This window comes from Drosophila albomicans, chromosome X (genome assembly GCF_009650485.2).
Source record: "Drosophila albomicans strain 15112-1751.03 chromosome X, ASM965048v2, whole genome shotgun sequence".
In the NCBI taxonomy this organism is placed as follows: Eukaryota; Metazoa; Arthropoda; class Insecta; order Diptera; family Drosophilidae; genus Drosophila; species Drosophila albomicans.
In genome coordinates this window covers 20,455,929-20,476,953 of record NC_047627.2, presented here as the reverse complement: position 1 = coordinate 20,476,953, position 21,025 = coordinate 20,455,929, and the positions used below count along the sequence as shown (strand labels likewise).

Sequence of the window (21,025 nt, the reverse complement as noted above, 5' to 3'; positions counted from 1 at the left end):
CAATGTCATATATACATATATGTATACTACATATATCCATGTGTGAAGTTCAACTAACGCAAGCACAGACTCATGTGCATATATGCAAATTGCGCATACGCCGCATACGCGTGTGATGCGCTTATGCATTTGCCATTGGCAATTGTTGAAAAAGTCGACGAGTTTCTATTGCATCAGTTCATAAATCAGACTGGCGCGTATGTAAACTCAACTGCAGTTGCATTTGATAACATTTTACGCGCTTCTCTTTTTTGTTTTTGTTTTTTTTTTTTTAGATACACAGCATACATAGATATTATTTTAAGCCATTTTCTACTCTCATCTTTTTTTCTGTCTGTCTGTTTGCAGCAAGGGAAAGCGACGTGTTACACGAATGGTGGTTGTTGTTGTGCTGGCTTTTGCCATCTGCTGGCTGCCGATACATGTAAGTATTTTCATACTCTACACAAACACAAAAAGTTCTCTTTATGCCAAAGTTGATTCGATGCAAAGATAATTAAACTAAAACTTACGCTACCTTTGGCTTGACATGTGAACAATGCATTTAAGCAAATGCATTTAAAGTCGAATTATTAAATTTGCGGATTATTGGAAGCATCATTTCGGTTGCTCTGTTCCATTAAAATTTGCAAATGTGGCGCATTAAATTATTTTCCAATAATATTTAACGCTAATATGGCTATTACAGGAACTTAAGTTTGAGAATAAAATGTAGAACAAACATATACAACTTTACATAACAGTGATTTAATTTAACGCAGTTAACAGACAGACAATCGTCTCTACAGTCTTTAGGATTCATAATTTAAGTTGCGATTAGATAAAAAATTGTCGAAGATTTTTATGTAATAATTTTATATGCCAAAAAAGATTTGGTTCACAATATATTTTGAATGTAACAGCATATCGATATACCGAATATATATTTTAGTATTTTTTACATTTCTAATATTTTTGCAGTGTATTCGATTTGTTTTGAAATTAGTATATCGATATACCAAATATATTTTATAGTATATTTTTATTTGGTTTGGTTGAAAATATTATATCGATATACCAAATATATCTATCAGTATATTTTGTATCTTGAGTATTTTTTCGGTATATATGAATGGATTAGTATATCTATATACCAAATATGTATTTTGATTTTTTTTTGGATTTTGAGTATTTCTTCAATGTATAAGATTTCGTTTGGCTTAAAATATATTTTAAATGTAATAGTATAACGATATACCAAACATAACATTCAGTATTTTTGTATTTTTGCAGTATATAAAGTTTGGCTTGGCTGCAAATATATTTTGAATGTAATATGTGATCGACATACCAAATATTTCGAAATTTGTAGTATTTTTAGCACTTATTCAGTACATTAATTTGGTATATTTTACAAAAAATACCGCACTGTTTTGCTTTAATTGCAAATGGATGGCGAGTATCTCACATTGTAGTATACTTACTTGCTTTAAGAAGCTTTCTTATTTATTTTATTTTTGTTAATTTTGCATTTACGAATTTAAGTTACTTATAGTATCATTATAATTTATAAGAACTTAAATATAAAGTCGTGGCAAAGGCCACACAGCAGCAGATTTAAACTAATCTAACCTAAAAGAACACAAAATAATAAAAAAATCCTAAAACGAATGTGAAATTAAATTGCAACATAATTGCAAGCAATTTCACTAAAAAATATATATATCATTACAATTTGTTTGGCGTGTTAAAGAAATGGAAACACAATTTGAATGGGTTCCAAATACCAAATGAACTGCAATTGGCACAATGTTTGCGCAATGTTGTCGCTAATTAAACCCGCAGGCGATGCATCGATTGAAATTGCATTTGCGTATTTTATTGCAAATCTTTCACTTACAAATTACAAATGTGAAACAAATCAAAACAAAGTGTGAACAGTTGATTAATTTAATGAGAAAGAGATACTTTTACCTTTGCTTGCTTCCTTATATTGCGATTAATTTGACAGGCAACTTTTGATTAGCATTTTGATGCTCAAGTCTTTAAATAAAGCTGAAGCTGCAGCTGCAGCTGTTGCAAATATGAACAAATGACAAGAAGTATGTAAATACTCGGACTTGAAAACGAAATGCAACTCAAACTTGAACTTGTTGAGAATGTGTTTCAAGACCTTTTACTGAAGAGTAATGTTAAAAGTGGTTTATTAAGTTGGTCGGCAGCGAAAATTGACAACTCTGAATACAATAAAGAATACATTTTTGTATTTTAAGTAGTAGTAGTCTTAGTTTCGTGTTAGTTTTTGGATATCTAATACCAAATTTATAATATCCGATCCAATTCTTCATTAGAAACTAAATAAATACATACAAAATTTATTTTTGGAGAGCTAATATTTTGATATAACTTATGAGCACAAACGTACGTATTTTATTTCTTATTAATTTGATTTGTCGTTTTGTTTTTTTTTTATAATTAACATGCTTTTCTAGAAAGTTTATTTTAATTAATTTTGAGTCGCTCTTTAAATAACATTTCAAGTTAAGTGCGCTTTAATTTACTATTATTTTATGTGTTCAAGTTGAAATTTTGGTATAAAGTCTTAAAAATAATTTATACAAAATTTCATAGTAAGGAATCTAAATAAATAATAAACAAAAAGGGTCTATTGCAGTCAATATAAATGTAGTTTTATTTACTTGATTGTTTTTTATGGCAATAAAGGTTTCTTTTCGTTACTGTTATTTTGTGTGTGTGCAAGTTAAAATTTTGTTTAGCAATACAGATTTTAGAAGTAAGAAATCTATAATAGACAGAAAAAATAATAAAAATTAAAAGACTTTAAAGCAAAGGGTCTATTGCAGTCAATATAAATGTAGTTTTACTTACTTGAAGTTGTTGATTTTTTCTAATGGCAAAAAAGTTTTTTTTTATCCGTTACTATTATTTAAGCAGTGCAAAATTTGAAAGTAAGAAATCTATTATAGTCAGAATAAATAATAAAAATTAGTAGACTTTAAAGCAAAGGGTCTATTGCAGTCAATATGAATGTAGTTTTCTGCGGACTGTCATTAGGCAACAAATTGACATTTGTGCTTAGCAAATGCTGCAATTTATTTACTCGAATGTTTAATAAGCCAAGCAAGAAGATGCAACCAGCAGAAGGAGCAGCTTCCTTTCATTTGCATTGCATTGCAAAGTGTTTGCACAAAATCAATGCGCTTTGCAAATCACAAATGTAATTTGCAACGATGGCTTCCTTCTTGGTGCACTAATGAAATGCTTCTTGCAACATATTGTGGCACACTTTTCGCAGGTCATACTGGTGCTGAAGGCTCTCAACATGTACGGCGGCACACATCTAACGGTCATCATACAAATCATCTCGCATGTTGTGGCCTACACAAACTCCTGCATCAATCCGATACTCTACGCCTTTCTCTCCGACAACTTTCGCAAGGCGTTCCGAAAGGTAATCAACTAAATCACAAATCTATCTTTTATACTCATCCGATATTCTTCTATAGGTGGTTTGGTGTGGCAGTCCGCCTCCGATAATGAACAACCAGCAGATAACGAAAACAACTCGCACCACTGGCAACGGCACATCCAATCCAGAAATGCTCTAAGCTGGTAAATACTAACATTACGTATACGCAAAGTTGTACTGTAACTCTGTCTCTGCAGTGCTGGCAAATTCTGGAATATTAATTGGATGTTTGGGTGTGCGACCACAATACAAACAACAACAACAACAATGGCAACAAAAGGTCATTTAGAGAGACAGTTTTTAACAACAACAACAACTAATGCAGTTACCTAATGCAGATATATATGAAATATACTTTGCATAACATATTTTTAGTACTTATAACTAATACACATGAACGCATTAACACGTGCATACTCTGAGTTTGTCCTGAGTGTTGCATAATTAGTTGTTTAAGCGTTGAGTATAATTTTGATTACATATAAATATAATATATATATGGGAAAGTAAGAAAGATGTAAAGTTGTCAAAGTTACTTTTAAGAAAGCGTTTCTTTTCCAATTATTCGATTTACCATCGTTATCGATAGTATTTCAAGCATCGGTGGGAAAGTTAAAGGATGTGAAAATGTTAAGGTTATTTTTAAGAAAGTTTTTCTTAACTCATTCTATCGATAGTATTCCAAGCTTCAATAGAAATGGAAAAGTTACTTTTAAGCAAGTGTTTCGTTACTCATTTTACTATCGATATCGATAGTATTTCAAGCTGTTATGAAGATGTAAAGAAGTAAAAGTTAATTTTAAGCCAGTGTTTCTTTACTCATTTTACTATCGATATCGATAGTATTTCAAGCTGTTATGAAGATGTAAACATGTAAAAGTTACTTTTAAGAAAACGTTTCTTTTCCAATTATTCGATTTACTATCGTTATCGATAGTATTTCAAGCATCGGTGGGAAAGTTAAAAGATGTGAAAATGTTAAGGTTATTTTTAAGAAAGTTTTTCTTTACTCATTCTATCGATAGTATTTCAAGCTTCGGTGGAAATGTTAGAAAGATGTGAACATGGAAAAATTACTTTTAAGCAACTGTGTCGTTACTCATTTTACTATCGATATCGATACTATTTCAAGCTGTTATGAAGATGTAAGCCAGTGTTTCTTTACTCATTTTACTATCGATATCGATATCTATATGGATAGTATTTGAAGCTTTATTGGAAAAATTAGAATAATCTTTTATACATTTCAGTATCGTTATAGATATCAAAAGTATTTAACGCTTCGGTTTCGCATCTATAATTTAGTTCGTTAAACGTTACTCACTTTATAGTTTGATCGCATATACTAAAGACATCTCATTTCATTGTTGTACATATTGAAGAAAACGGTTTTTAAATAAATATGATATATATAAATATGAGCCAGTTAGAAAGATGAAAAGAATATAATGCTGATAGATCAATATGACAAGTGGCTAAATTATTTCTTTTCCAATTATTCAACTTACTATTATTATCGATAACGATAGTATTTGAAGCTTCGTTTTCGCATCGATAATTTAGTTTGTTACACATTACTTTATAAGTTGATCAACTCAATTCATTGCTGTACATATTAAAGAAAACGTTTATTGAAAATACGTTTGTTAAATGTATTCACGAGATCTGATCTGATTAATGAAACACCGTACCAAATCCTTTTGCTGGCACGCTGAAGCGCAACAATTAAGACAAACATGAATATGTTACAAAAATATATTTAAAAAATACCAAAATAAAACTCTATTTAAGTAATTTAATAAATTAAGCCGTATTAAGAAATTGCCCCACACAAACACAATATACAACTATATACATACATATATAATATATACTATATACTATATCCACAAAAATAATACCAAGGAATAGAGAATGCGAGTGTGTGCATAAATTAATGTAATAAAAGCGCGTTGTTCCAATTACAATTACAATTGCATAAAGGGCTACCAAGCAGACTTTTATGCTAATTACTATGCAAACAAAGCAAAAGAAAACAAAAATTTATAATAATCAAATTGAATCAACAGAATCCCTTTAACTCTGTTTGACAGCATTAAAAATTAATTGAAATGCCATTAAAATTGGATTAAGCGAACAAATGTTAATTAACGAAAATTCTTGTAGGTTTATAGGCTAACATTGTGTGTGTGTATGTGTGTGTGAGTGTGAGTATAGATATCAATACTTATACAATACACTAGACAAACACATGCATTGCACACATATTCTAACATTCAAATATTTGAGGTAAAATACGTAATGTGATTTATACAGAGACAAAAAAAACAAAAACAAAAAAAGAATCCTTAAATCGCTTTTTTCGGATTCTTTCCTATCGCAGAACCGTCGTCAGATACAAAAACAATGCTGCAAAAAAAAAACTAAATTAAATATTAATGATTAAATTACAAACTAGTTAAAAGTGTATTTTTAAGATGATGAATATTAAACGAAACTAGCATTAGAAAATACTTATTAATTTCTAGTTATAGATACATTTAAATATTCTTTTTTTTATTACCAATTTATGTTCTCAAATTAAATTACGTTATAAAAGTGTGAAAACCTTTCCTTTTCATTCCAATTTGGTTAATTAAAAATAGGCAAACTTTAGACGAATTTTATCGTTTAAACGTAGTTATAGAAAATATCGATTTTACGAAAATTTGATAGTTTCTTTTTCAATGTTATCTTGAATTGTTGACAAGATTAAATGAAATGAACTCGGAATTTAGTGTAATATTAAATTGAACAATTATTATTGGCATTTCATTGATAACAAGACCATTAAATATATGTATTAGTCATAATGAAATTATTATCAATTATAACGAAAGCTAAATTAAGTAAATGAAATATTTATATTTGACTATTGCATAAGTATTTACATACATATATGATTTTTATTTCTATTTATTTAATTTTTGTTTTATTTTTTTTTTGTTGCTTCGGCATTGCCGAATTAAAATATATAGCTTAAGATAACTATTAAACAAAAAATGGTAACAATATATGGTAGAAGAGTACAGAGCGAGCGACAGAGAAAGAGAGAGAGAGAGATTAGGAGACGAATACTACAAAAATTGGAAAAAAGATGAAACAAATGTTGGAACAACTTGTGGATTTATTGTGTGTGTGTAATTGTAAATGTAACTTGTAACTTGTAACCTACTGCATTCCTAGCACAGTTGTGGAATTGAACAATATTTGAATTAAACAATTTGCAAACCAACAATAAACAAATACAAATTGAAATATTGTAGAGCTAAGACAAAACCAAAACAAAACATATTGTAAAAATTTTAAATACGTTTTTTTTGTTTTTTTTTTTTTTTGTTTTTTTTTTCTTGTGTGTGTGAAGTCAGTGAAAGTCATTTAGCTGTACGTACTAACTACTTAGTATTTACTTATGTACATGGAAATGTGTATTTATAGGGTATTCACCAGTCGCGCAACATTGCGAAAAATTAAAAAAAAAAAAAAACAAAGAAAAATGAAAACAACAATACTAATACTATTTGTCATGCAATTTTTAATGTGCATTCGGTAAGAAAACAAAGTGGCAAAAAAAAACAAAATGGAAAACATAAAAACCAAACTGAATTATTGTATTTGAATATGAATGTTTGTACAATAAATTTGATTATTGTGTTAATAAAACTTATACTAAATGTACAAAATTGTGTTATAACTAATTGAACTGAACTGAATGATCTAACTGTCGACTGCTGAAGTTGATTGATTGATTTGCTGCTAGAGTTAAATTGTTGTCACTATTCTGATTCAGATTGATAGAGTTTGACTTAGTAAAAGATTTATTTATGATTTATTGGCTGGCTATGCAAAAGTAACTAGAAATAGTTACTGTTAGTATATATTAAGTTATCTATTTATTATTTGCTTATAAATATCTAGTTCAGCAAATATCTGTTTATTTCATCACTATTAAATTAATAAACTAACATAGAAACATTTATCATGACACAGTTATTTAATAAATGTATTGTTTTTTATTTTCTTTTATTTCGTTTTATTTAATTAACTTTTTTTTTTCTTTCATTTCATTTATTTAATTTCATTTCATTTCATTTAATTTCTTTTCTTTCTATTTCATTTTATTAGATTTTATTTTTTTGAATTTGACTTCATTTTATTTTATTTATATTTTATTTTCTTTCATTTCATTTCATTTCAATTCATTCCATTCCATTCATTTCATTTTATTTTCATTTCTTTTTATTTCATTTCATTTTATATCATTTTGTTTCATTTTAATTCATTTTGTTTCATTCCATTGTATTGCATTCCATTTCCTTTCATTTTATTTATTTTTCTTAAATTTCTTGGCTTTTTATTTCATTTTATTAGATTTTATTTTATTGTATTTGATTTTCTTTTTTGTTTCATTTCATATTATTTCATTCCATTCCATTTATTCCATTTCATTTTATTTTCATTTCATTTCATATCATTTCATTTCATTTCATTTCATTTCATTTCATTTCATTTCATTTCATTCCATTTATTCCATTTCATTTTATTTTCATTTCATTTCATTTCATATCATTTCATTTCATTTCATTTCATTTCATTTCATTCCATTCCATTCCATTTATTCCATTTCATTTTATTTTCATTTCATTTCATATCATTTCATTTCATTTCATTCCATTTCATTTTATTTTCATTTCATTTCATATCATATCATTTCATTCCATTCCATTTATTCCATTTCATTTCATTTTATATACATTTCATTTCATTTTATTTAATTTCATCTCATTTAATTTCGTTTCATTTTATTTTATTTTGTTTCATTTTATTTCTTTTCATTTAATTTTTTTTATATTTTTTGTATATACCATATCTAGTCTTTTCTTCTCGTTTATTAAAATCTATTTTCAATTTTTATAAACAGTACTAAGTATTTCGCGATTTTCTTTCCTGCCTCCCTAATTCTATTTCCGTCTGTTTCCCCCTCAACTAATATTTCAAACAGTTTCATGAGTCACCTTTCATGCTTACTACACTGCAATTATTTTCAACTTCTTAACTCTTTAAATACATCACAAATAATTCGAATAAACATAGTGAGATCTTTCAACATACACTTTCACTTGCATCAACTCAAAACCTGAGTTTCATTATAAAAAAAGAAAGAAAAGAAAGTTGTTGGTTGCTACAGCGAGTATCTTGAATGGAGTCCAGAGCTGCACTGAGGAGCATTCGATGCTGAGCAGTCTGGTTGCCAGTTGCTAGTTGAAAGTGGCCACCACAATTCACACATGACAATCGACCTGCGCAGATTTTGCTCAACGTAAATTGGCAACGTGTGTAAACAGTGTTATTATTTAGTTTAGAAATTGCGTTTTGCGCTAGCGACCCGAATTGACCACATCACTGTGCACAGTGGTTCAATGTCGATAAATATGTGAAGAAAAATATGGAAATTAATTTACAATAAGTAGTTGTGAAATATATTTTAATTATTTATGTACAATTAAGTTGGAATTCAAATTGTGTAGTTGAAACCTAAAGATGATAATAACTACAGTATTTATGATTTGGAAGAAGTTATTTAAGACAGATAGTTTTGTACGGAGAAAAAAAACGCCTTCTTAGCAGCTTTGTCTGACAATCTGGTATATTTTGCACTCTGTGGTATATTTTTAATGAAGTACTAAAGTACCAAATATATCCTTTGGTATATTTCAACATTAATTAAGCAAAGTTTTGCTTTTATTCAAACTGGGTAGCGAGTATCTCACAGTCGAGCACACTCGACTATAACTTTCTTACTTGTTTTATGTATATTTCTTTAACTTGCTCAAATTATTTTACGAAATTCTCCTATACAGTTTTTATTCACTCAATTGTGTTAAATACAATCACTTATTTAGATTTTAGTCATAATTAAAATTATATAACTTACTTAATATTAAACTTGCTAAAACGATGTTGAACATTTTTCAAGTTGTTAAATTTTCACTTTTTGTATTATTATGATTTATTTTATTTATTTTTTTTTTTTTTTTTGTATTTGCAGTCTTATACAGTTTATTTATTTATTTAAATTAAAGTCATAATTCAATTGAATTATTTTTTCACGTGATGAAAATAAATTAAAAAATTTTTTTATTATTCAATTTTTAATTTTCAATAATCATTTTTGTATGCATATTTTTTTACTTGATCAAATTATGTAAAGAAACTTGAACAACACTCAAATTTATATTTATATATTTTTATTTTTTTTTTATATAATTTGATGTTATTAATATCATATTAGTAATTATGTAGAGTGCTGTGGCTATAATGTCATTAGTTCCAATTGATATCGTAGCAAACTTTTTGAAACTATTCAAGAATTTCTCCCTTTATACAGTTAGAAGCACACGAGACTTTAAATAAATAGTAGATAGACCGAAAAGTTTTGAAACTTTTTACAATTTAGTTTACTTTTTGTACAATTCTTAAGGAAGTATTAGTGATTTAACAATGGCTCAAATTCGCGTAAGTTGTGAGAAATGAGAAATGAAGAAGAACATTTTAAAACAATTGTGAATTTCTTGATTAGCATCCAAAGAGCCATGTGAACAACTATAAATTGTGTTGCAAGAGTTCGGTTATTGCAATTCTGCAGAAGCTAAAGCCATATATCAATGAACGATGTGCTGAATATTTTTGCGAAGATCGCGAGGATCAAAATCAAGAAATGTACCAAGGCAGAGCATTGTTGCTCAATCAAATGGAGAAGAAAGATCCGATGATGAACCTTTGGCAAAAACCAACTATCCACAGATCGAAGTCAAGTCTGACGATGCTTAGCGAAAGCAGCACGATCAAAGAGACAACTGCGATCGGTGATATGCGAAGCGAATACTCAGATACCAACTCAACTCTGGTGAGTATTGAAAAAGAGATTAAAATCAATCAGAAATAATTGATTCTTATTTCTAAATAGCGTTGCTCTGAATCCACGAATGCTGTCAAAGATTTTCGAAAGTTGAATCCGATTTGGTATAAAATCGGACAACTGCAGACTGCAAATTTAAATGAACGTATTCAGCATTTATTCATTGCCAGCAAATTCAAATTGCCTTTGCCACAGTGTGCGATTGTGCGTCCGCCACCTCGACGTGGAAATCGCATTGAAATTGATCTCGTTGCATTCGAACAGATCTTTGGAGGATCCATGAATCTCTTCACTTTCAATGCCAGACTCCAAAGCAATCAAAAAGGAATCAATTTCACGCCGGCAATTGAGAACTCTGATAAATTCTCTCTCAGCCAAGTTGATAATGTTCAAAATTCTAGCTGGCAATTTGTGAATGTCGCTATGACAAAACCCAAGAAGCTTCGATCTCATCTGCAGACTTGGTTGCGCACCAAAAAGCAATTCATTAAAGTTCTAATTTATTTGGTTGCCCTTTGCATAGTTAGCTTTGTCTTTAGCCTTATATTCTAGGAGACTTTCCCTTTGCTGTTTCGTCAAAATTTCCCCTTTTATTTTATACTTTACACTCGCATAGAGTTCCATCTAGTGGTTAACTTTTTCTATACTCCCACGCATTTGTAAATTTTAAATAAAACTCTGAAATGTAAGAGAAAATAGTAAATAAAATAGTGAATAAAATAATAAATAGTCAATAAAATAGTGAATAAAATAATGAATAAAATATCAAATAAATTAGTAAATTAAATAGTGAATAAAATAGTGAATAAAATAATAAATAAATAGTAAATAAAATAGTGAATAAAATAATAAATAAATAGTAAATAAAATAGTGAATAAAATAGTGAATAAAATAATAAATAAAGACTAACTAAAATAATGAATAAAATATCAAATAAATTAGTAAATTAAATAGTGAACAAAGTGGTGAATAAAATAGTTAATCAAATAGTGAATAAAATAATATATAAAATAGTAAATAAAATATTGAATAAAATAGTAAGTAAAGAAGTGAATAAATTAAATATTGAATTAAAATTAATAACAATTTAATTTGAATCTATATTACACTCATTGTTTTGATCTACAATATAAGTTCTATATTGAAAATCATAATGTTTTCATTATTTATTATTTTTATTGATTTCATTGTGTTAAATAAGAAATCTTACTATGTTAAACTACAATATTATATGATTAAGTTGATACATTATAAATTTAATCTTAAAAATGAAGGAAATTTTCAATTTGCTGTGATTTAATATTGTAACAAATTATTTACATAAAATATGTTTATAAGAAGTTTGCGATGTGTTTATGTTGTAAGTATTATTTCTATAAAATATTTTAAAGCTGTAAGAAAGCTTAGCGATTTTTTAGAGCCTACAACACAAACTCCTCTATTTTTTTTATAATCATTTCATGAATTGTTTTTTTTTTTTATTATGCATATGTTATATGAGCGAGAGCAAGAGAGAACTTTAAAAACTTTTATTTTTAGAGTGACGCTTAATACTTAATCGATCTGTCGATAAAGTTAAATTTCCAAATTAAATAATTCTGGTATTCTGCATTTAACATTTTAAAATGAAATTAACCATTTTGGAAATTATAAAAACAGAAGTTTTAAAGAAGTTTGCTATCTGTTTATAATTTAAGTTTATTTAAAATATGTTTAAACAAGTCAACGATGTGTTTATAGTTTGGAGTTTAATATAAAATAAATAAACATACATAATACATATAAATAAAAAAAAAATAAATAATAGAAAATAAATATAAAGGTTAAAAAACTTTAATATTGTCGTATTTTGTACTCTTTACTTTTTAGCTCCTTCTCTTAATCTTTATCTTAACGAGGCAATGAGCATGAATTTCGTGGCAATATTTTGTAGTTTCGTTGCACTGTAACTGTGAAATTTATGCGAATTTGTTAAGTTGACAACGCAAGGACCACAAGTGGACATGGGTCCTAGATCGCGTGGGTGAAAGGAGTGGATATAGATATAGATATAGATGTGGATGTGGATGATACTGAGAACTGGGCAATTTTACGATGCAAACAGAAAATAATCGTAACATGCTTAATTTTATGTTGTTTGTTTATCAACAACAACAGGTGAGTCCTGAGTTGAGTAGAGAGTGGAGAAGCAGCAGCAGGAGCATCGAAGGATTCGATGCAGTGCCCAATTTGCTTGTGCCGGCGACCACAAATAAACAAGGCAATAAGCGTCAGGACGACAAGAGGACAATTGTTGCCGTTGCTCTTCATTAGCCGGCCAAAAGTGAGTGCGTTCCATACGAGTCTATGTGAGTATATGTGAGTGGGCGATATGCTCTTCTCTTCCCCTTCCCACCCACTTCTTTGCTGTTCACCTCATTAGTTCAAATAAAGCGAGTGGCGAGCATTTCATTTAATTATGCATATAGAGAGAAAGAGAGAGAGATAGAGAGAGAGAGAGATGCCCGCCAGTTGGCCGTCTCGGTTATATTTCAAAACCGGCGAGCGCAGCCTGCAAAGCGTTCAGTTGCCCGTTGACCATCGAACCGTTCAAATCGTGTCCAAGTCCAAGTCTTCTCTAGCTCTCAGCACAGAGCCACAGGCAGATCTAAAGCTAGAGCAGAAGCCGAAGCCAGACTCAGAGCCACAGCCACAGCCACAGCCATGAGCCTAACTGGAGCAGCTGGAGCTGGATCTGGAGTCGGACCACGCAACTGGACGCTGCGTGGAGCTGTTCTCCTGCTCGCTCTCCAGCTCATCCATACTCCGAATGCACTCCAGCACACCGAGGAGGGACTCGAACTTCTCTTTCGCGAACGGTGAGCAGCTTCACTTTTTATTTTATTTTATTTACTTTTTAGCTCTTCTATTTATTAGTATTTTATTTATTAAAGTTTTTTCTTATTTTTTTTTTTACTATCATTATTTGATATGATATATGAGTTTAGTCATTCAACGTCTCTTTCGGTTAACGGTGAGGAGCACAGCTTGCATTCTCAATCTAATCTTTAGTTGTTAAAGACTTTATTTTTATTTTTTGTATTTATTTTAAGTTATTCTATATATTGAAATTGTATTTATTTAAGTTTTTTCTTACATTTTTTCTTTATTATTATTATTTTATGTATTTGATATATTTTAGTCATTCAACTTCTCTTCGCGAACGGTGAGCAGCTTCACTTTTTAGTTTACTTTATTTATTTTTTAGCTCTTCTATTTATTAGTATTTTATTTATTAAAGTATTTTCTTATTTTTTATTTTATTCTTGTTATTTGATATGATATATGTATGATTTTAGTCATTTAACGTCTCTTTTGCGGTTAGGAACACAGCTTGCATTTTCAATCTAATCCACTTTAGTTGTTAAAGACTTTTTTTATGTTATGTATTTATTTTAAGTTATTCTATGTATTGAAATTGTATTTATTAAAGTTTTTTCTTATATTTTTATTTGCTTATTACTACTTTATATATTTGATATATTTTAGCCATTCTTCTTCTCTTTAGCGAACGGTGAGCAGCTTCACTTTTTATTTTATTTTATTTTATTTTATTTTTTTTTAGCTATTCTATTTATTAAAGTTTTTTCTTATTTTTATATTTATTTTTATAATAATAAAATAATTATTATTTGATATGATATGGTATGATTTTAATCATTCAACTTCTCTTTTGCGAACGGTGAGCAGCTCAGCTTGCGTTCTCAATCCAAATCAGTTTAGTTAAAGATTATTTCTTATTTTTTATGTTAGTTGTTTTATATATAAAAATATTTTCTTATATATTATATTAATTTTTTTCTTATGTATTTATTTTATATATTTTAATTATTCTACTTTTTCAGCTTTCGTTCAATTTCAGTTTTTCAATTTCAGTTTAACTATTAAAACTTTTTTGTTTATTTTAGTTGTTTTATTTATAAAATTGTATTATTTTTATATATCACATTACAATTTATTCTCGTTTTTATTTTATATATTTAAATTATTCCACTTTTCCTATTCCGTTTTTTTCCTAATTTTTATTATTTTATATATATTAGTCATTGAGCCAGCTTGAGTTTCCAATCCAATTCAGTTTAGTTGTTAAAGGTTTTTTTTATTATTTGTATTTTAGTTATTTTATTTTTTCGAAAATTTTTATCTAATCGCAAACAAAATTTTTTGGAATCACAATTACTATAGTTATTATTGTATGTATATTCGAGAATCTAGCTTTGAAATTACGCTTGCTAGTCGAAATTTGTCATTTTGTGGGTTCGTAAGTGGGCGTGGCAAAAATTTTAAACAAATTTGATCAGCCTGCAAACATAACAAGTGATGTCGAGAAACATTTATACTTATCTATCTCTTATAGTCTCTAAGATCTAGGTGTTCATAAGGACAGACAGACAGACAGACGGACATTGCTAGAACCTCTCGGCTGTTGACGCTGATCAAGCATATATGTACATACATATATACTGTATAGGGTCAGATATAGCTCCTTCCGTCTCTTACATCCATTCAATGGAGTCACGTAGTTATAATACCCTTCTACTCTATGAGTAGCGGGTATAAAAAGTCGAATGTGGTGGCATAATTATTCGTTTATTTCAATATCATTTCGTGCTCAAATATTTGTCAAGTGTGCAATTAAATGCATAAACAGAGATACTAATTAAATGCAATTCGAAATGTGAACACACACTCACACACACTATCACACACATTCAGGTCACAATCGGACTGGGAGGATGTGGCATCGGGAAACACATTCGCGATGCCGCGACAAATTGGTTCGTCAACTGTATTGGGCCTGTGAGAAGGACATCTACAGGCTGACACGACGCAATCGCAAGCGAAGTGGCAATGAGTTAGTCGTGAAGGGCAGCTACAATCGTAAGTGATCAAAAATTGATATAGAAAAGAGTAAAGTTTGCATCTCAATTATTTATTTTTTCTAATCAGCTGCTGCTGCCTCGACCTGGCTGCATGTGAACTATGCCAACATGCTGTTGCGTAGCAGACGCTCGGATGCTCCATCGATTACCAACGAGTGCTGCACTCGAACTGGCTGCACCTGGGAGGAATATGCTGAATATTGTCCATCCAACAAGCGTCGCAATCATTATTGAGCTAATTCTCCCCATTTCCACCAAAATTTGCAGTTTCAATTCCTTTCCAGTTCCAGTTCTCCTAATCCTGTTGTTGTTATAACTTATAATAATAATAATAATAATGCCTAAATATAGCACATAAACTATCAAGAATTTTTTTTTTTTATATATACATATGAATTATTTTTGTGTGTGTGTTTGTTTGTTGCATCACGTGTGTTGCTGAATAAAGTTTTATGCCACAAAATTACTGACTATTTATTTCACTTTGAAAGTTACATTTAATACAGAAATTCGAATTATCATTAACCTGCGTAGATTCTATTATGTATTTCCATCTTTAAAAACACTTGAACAAACAAATATTTTATAGCGCCATCTATGTTCCGTAGTTCGATTGATGATTTTAATAACCACATCCCGAAAGTATGCTACAACAATTTACAACTCGCTCAGTGGCGACATCCACGCTTTAAATTGGTGCAGCCTGAAAGTATGCTACAAAAAATATTATTTGCTGCACATTGCCTGCATTATGGTAAATTCGAAAAATTATCCTTATTCAGTCACATCCTTACGCATTTTGGCGGGACATGTTGCATTCGATTCGTTGCAACGAAATCTATCGATTGATATCAAAAAACATGGTGTCATCTTAGAATCCAAAACTTGAAATTTTTTGCTCTCCGCACCAAGAAAATCATGCAAAAATCATGAGTTGCAGGATAACTCAAGAACCTCAATGACGATTTGAATGTCCTTTTGCACGATGATAGCTCTTGCAAAATAAGTTCGTTTGACATAGGTCCTGCAAGGATCAGACAGGATATGGCCGAGATATACGCAATTTTCTGTATACAATAATGTCCTTATATCTCGAGTCCTGTAAGAATTTTCGTCCTTTCAAAAATGTCAATCGATTTGTATTTATTGGAGCTATATTTGTGCCAAAGGACATCCTAATCGTCCTTCAAATGGCCGAGATACAGCGGAACTTTGAAAATTTTGCATATTTTTGTCATTTTTTTATACCTTTCCCTTGAAAAATTGTTCGGTGTAATTTTTGGAAGGATATTAAAAATCCTTGAATGCAAATCGATAGTACTAGTTACTCTGACCACAAAAAGATATGTCCTTTCGATATTTTTAAGGATTTGACAGAGAAATGGCAAAATAAATATATTCCAATTTGAACTTGGCACCAACAAAAAACAAATTTTTAATAGCATACTTTGAGGGTGAGCTGAAAGGTCCTTTTTCGAAAATAAGCTCTATCGCGGCCATATCCTGTAAGATTTTCAAAGGAATTGTATTGCCAGGATCGCAAGGACCTCTTCAGTTGATCGGCATCAACACTTGTAATTTTTTAATCTAGATTTGTGGAAGGATACTAAAAATCATTGAATGCAAATAGATAGTACTAGTAACTGTGATATGTCCTTGTCAGATCCTTAAAGATTTTGTCAAGATAAGCCTATGAAATCATAATTTTCTTTTTTTCAAAAATAAATAAGCTTGGTATATATCCTGGATCGCAAGGACATCCATTAACTATTATCACTATGGTCACTATTACATTTAATATTTTATTTATAATTCTTTTTAAACTAAATAATATTCTACACTCTTGCCAATAGTTTGTTAAAAATTACATTTTTGTTTTTAAATCTAGAAGTATTTATATATATGTATGTATATCTATGATTTTTGTTTGTAACTCTTTTAGTTATGAATAATCAACAAAATTATGTCAATTTATATGCTAAACATAATTTAAAATATTTTGGATATATTTAGGCTAAGTTGTTTTTGTTGGTTGTGGTTGACTAAATATTGAATGTCGCAAGTGATTTAACAAATGCTGTAATCTCATAGCAAAAAAAAAAAAAAAAAAAAAAAACAAATTAAAGTAAAGAGCTGAATTGAGCTTATTACTGAATAACAATTTGTTTAAATCTACGATTTAAATTCACAATTGCTAGCAAAACTAATTAGAATAAAATTTTTTATAAATATTAAATGTAACACAGAAGCGAAAGAGATGGCAACACATCTAACAGATTTGGGAACTGAGTTGTGCATCGACACGATTTCACTTAACAGCAACTCGCTTAGCGGCATACAATTCGCGCTTAAACAAAATAATATTATGTCAGGTTTTTTTATCGACAATTACTGCTATTGATCGTTGCAATCCTTGGTAATCGAGATTTCACATAACAGCAACTCGCTTAGCGGCATACAATTCGCGTTTAAACAAAATAATATTATGTCAGGTTTTTTTTATCGACAATTACTGCTATTGATCGTTGCAATCCTTGGAAATCGAGATGTCCATCCACAATTTGACTTAACAGCAACTCGCTTAGCGGCATACGAAGGTAATATTATTAATGTCACATCTCTTTTAAGAAATGATTGCTGCTGGCGTTGCATTCTTTGATAAATGAAGTGTGCAACGACACGATTTCACTTAACAGCAACTCGCTTAGCGGCATACAATTCGCACTTAAACATAATATTGATGTCACGTCTCTTATGGAAAATTACTGCTACTGATCGTTGCAATCCTTGGTAATCGAGATGTCCATCCACAATTTGACTTAACAGCAACTCGCTTAGCGGCATACGAAGATAATATTATTAATGTCACATCTCTTTTAAGAAATGATTGCTGCTGGCATTGCCATCGTTGCATTCTTTGATAAATGAAGTGTGCAACGACACGATTTCACTTAACAGCAACTCGCTTAGCGGCACACAATTTGCGTTTAAACAAAATAATATAATGTTGTCATCTTTTGATCGAAAATTACTGTTGCTGGCCGTCATTGTTGAAATCGACATGCTTTCAGTTAAGAGCAACTCGCTTAGCGGCATGCAATCACAAAAATATGATAAATGCCTCGTCTCTTATCGAAAGTTACTGCTGCTGGCATCGCCATCGTTGCAATCCTTGCGCGTTTTCAGGCACTTGTCCGAGCTAATCGATGATTGATGCTGTCGCTTTGAGCCACCATTGGGCTGCCCTTGACCTTGATCGTAGTGTCGATCGAGCATCTCGAGCAGCGTCAATTGCCTGGTGCTGGCAGCAGCCGTAATCGCCGCAGCAATTGCAGCTGCATTTGTGTTGCTCTCGAGACTGGCGGCGGACATCATGGCATTCGCTTGCTCCTGCTCCGCTTCGTCTTTGTCAAGCTGCTCTCCATCATCCAACTCAATGTCATTGTCAGACGAATCATCTGCAAATAAATCGGGACTCTTTAGTGCTGTCGCTTCTGTTGTTGTCTTTGCCTTTGAATGCTGTTCATCAGCCGCAGCCGCAGCCGCAGCAGCCGCTTCACATTGCAACATCGCCTGCTCCAGTTCATCGCCATCATCGTTAAGTTGTGACTGCAATTGCTGCAACTCGTCGCGTACAAATTGCTGCAACGTCCGATTGCCAGACTCCTTTTTAAACCGTCGCAACACCGACCACAATTGTTGCACGCTTGTGTTCTGAGTGCGAAAGAGTTGCCACAACTGTTGCAGATCATCGCGAAGTTGGCAATTGCCGAAAGTGAAGTAAGCCAAGGGTCGATTGTGATGCGCACAAACCATCAGCTGTATCAAGGCCTTGAGATGTGGATCACCGCCAAAGGCACCGCAGCCCCAATTGCCGGTGGCAACACCAGGCGGCGGCGTCGTCGTCGTTCCACTCAGCAGATACTTGAAGCCAATGGAAGCTTTGTTCAGTTCACGCAACATTAGATCCTCGCGATATTGTTGCGCCTTTGAAGTTTTGCCAAAACTCAGAGCATCGATGGCCACAATTGCAGTCCGACGACGTCTCGAGCTATCGTATGGAGTCCGATCCTCATGGTTGCCCTCCCACACAAAGCTGCCGGCATAGCCCGTGTAGTTGCTATAGCGTTCACAGCCCACCATCAACAGCGCCTCGTTGGGCAGCAGGCATTCGGTGAAGAGTTTGGAGACCAACAACTCCGGGCAGATGACAAAGCGTATCTCCTCCTGGACACAGCCCTGACCGAGCACACCGCCGCCCAGATACATGTTCGCAAAGTCCACCTGCAGCAGGCCAATGCCCTGATCCTCAATGGTTCCTCCCGCATTCACGTGCAGCGGAATGCTCGCCAAGCTGGCGCTGCTCTGATGCCATTGCACTTGCTGCTCGGGTTTGCCGCAGAGACGCACAAAGGTGACACAGCCGGGCGGCACATTGCTGGCATCGCGTTCCGTTGGACTGACGCGTCGAAAGTAGTGAAAGATGCACTTGAGCTTCTCCAGCACCGAGGCGCCACTCGACTGATAAAGTCTGCAGAGTGAGAATTGAAATTCAGTTACAATTTGGTACACATTAAAGCCAGGGCAAACCTGTTGAAGTTGATGTCGGGAAATGTGCTGTACTCGGATTTGCGTTTGAGCGTGTTGCGACGTGGAAATGTGCAGAGCATGGCATTGGCCAGCAGGCACGAGATCTGCTCCTGCGTCAGCGTCAATGCACAGCTATGTTGTTGCTTCAGCAGCGGAATCGAGGCCTGCAACAGCTCTGGCAGTCGCAATGCCAGGCGTATGATGCGCGGCAACAGATCCTCGAAGAAGACACGCGTCTCGCTCTCGTCCAGCTCGTCGTCGAAGAGCTTGTGCAACGCCCCAAAGCCCCATTGGCCTTTGTAGGTGCTGTTGTACGAGAGTATCGCCGCCTGCAACTGTTTGCTGTTGTTTATCGGACGTAACAAGGCGCGTCCAATCATCGCCCAACGTGACTCGATGTCGGAGCTGCCGTCGTCCGTTTCCACGGGATATTTGCTTTCGGGCGCACACGGCAGACGCACATGCTTCGCATCCCATTTGTGTGTCCCACGAAAGGGGCGTGGCGGCTTCGTTGGCGACTCGCGTATCGGATGCCGATGCAACACTTTGTGCCCCGCACTGGGCGAAACGGGTGGCACATGATCCAATTCGTAGGGCTGCAGGCCACGTTGCACCGCTTCGATGGGCTGGCAGCGCCAATGCCACTCTTCATCCGACTCACAATCACTATTATTGCCATCTATTCACACACATAAACAACAACAAAGCTTTTTAATGCACTTCTTCCACATTTGCCGACTCTCTCACTCACCATGTGTCCGGTGTGCTGTTGTTGTTGTTGTTGCTGCTGCTGTTGTTGCGATTGCAGTGTTGTTGTACGTGCCGCTTGTTGTCCCATCGATATCCATGCTGCCGCCACTTTCACTGTCCATTTCTTTGTTGTTCTTATTGTTGTTGTTGTTGCGGTTGCACCTGCTAAGCTTGTGCGGTATTTGAAGCGCACAAATTATTTTAGCAGATTGCAATAGAGCCGGCACAACATCGATAACACTCAAACGATACATCGAACTGCAAATATCGATTGGTTTTCTTGGCCTGACATCGATTTTGTTTTTTAATTTTATGAAAAAAACTTAAAATTCATG

General features: G+C 32.3%; 4 protein-coding genes across 4 annotated transcripts in view; 3 read left to right on the top strand and 1 right to left on the bottom strand.

Annotated features, from left to right (window-relative positions):
* LOC117577676 (allatostatin-A receptor) overlaps positions 1-6,106 on the top strand; it is a 98,802-nt gene extending 92,696 nt beyond the window's left edge. The window contains exons 8-11 of the mRNA XM_052008688.1: positions 349-424; positions 3,296-3,451; positions 3,507-3,612; positions 3,667-6,106. Coding sequence (XP_051864648.1) covers positions 349-424; positions 3,296-3,451; positions 3,507-3,608 — 334 coding nt within the window. The 3' untranslated portion in view covers positions 3,609-3,612; positions 3,667-6,106. The remainder of the gene's footprint in view (positions 1-348; positions 425-3,295; positions 3,452-3,506; positions 3,613-3,666) is intronic.
* A 3,774-nt stretch (positions 6,107-9,880) lies between these two features.
* Positions 9,881-11,125, top strand: LOC117570544 (uncharacterized). Its single transcript, XM_034252264.2, has 3 exons — positions 9,881-10,024; positions 10,089-10,415; positions 10,476-11,125. The coding sequence occupies exons 1-3, from the start codon at positions 10,010-10,012 to the stop codon at positions 10,977-10,979; spliced, it is 846 nt and encodes a 281-aa protein (XP_034108155.1). The 5' UTR covers positions 9,881-10,009; the 3' UTR covers positions 10,980-11,125.
* A 1,873-nt stretch (positions 11,126-12,998) lies between these two features.
* On the top strand, positions 12,999-15,693 carry LOC117574649 (probable insulin-like peptide 7). Its single transcript, XM_034258556.2, is given in 4 exon segments — positions 12,999-13,286; positions 15,184-15,201; positions 15,203-15,348; positions 15,418-15,693. Coding segments are annotated over 4 exon segments (486 nt in total). The 5' UTR covers positions 12,999-13,131; the 3' UTR covers positions 15,585-15,693.
* Positions 15,694-18,011: 2,318 nt separating this feature from the next.
* Positions 18,012-20,998, bottom strand: LOC117578138 (poly(ADP-ribose) glycohydrolase). The gene is made up of 3 exons (XM_034263351.2): positions 20,692-20,998; positions 19,941-20,619; positions 18,012-19,881 (listed from the first exon to the last, which is right to left on the bottom strand). Exons 1-3 carry the CDS (start codon positions 20,942-20,944, stop codon positions 18,480-18,482), a joined length of 2,334 nt encoding a protein of 777 aa, XP_034119242.1. The 5' UTR covers positions 20,945-20,998; the 3' UTR covers positions 18,012-18,479.
* Between the last annotated feature and the right edge of the window lie 27 nt (positions 20,999-21,025).

Coding starts and splice junctions, on each gene's coding strand:
- LOC117570544 (XM_034252264.2), top strand. Junction 10,416..10,475: donor CAGATACCAACTCAACTCTG/GTGAGTATTGAA, acceptor ATTTCTAAATAG/CGTTGCTCTGAATCCACGAA.
- LOC117578138 (XM_034263351.2), bottom strand. CDS start 20,944: ATGTATCGTTTGAGTGTTATCGATGTTGTGCCGGCTCTATTGCAATCT. Junction 20,620..20,691: donor AACAGCACACCGGACACATG/GTGAGTGAGAGA, acceptor GTGTGTGAATAG/ATGGCAATAATAGTGATTGT. Junction 19,882..19,940: donor CCCGACATCAACTTCAACAG/GTTTGCCCTGGC, acceptor CTCACTCTGCAG/ACTTTATCAGTCGAGTGGCG.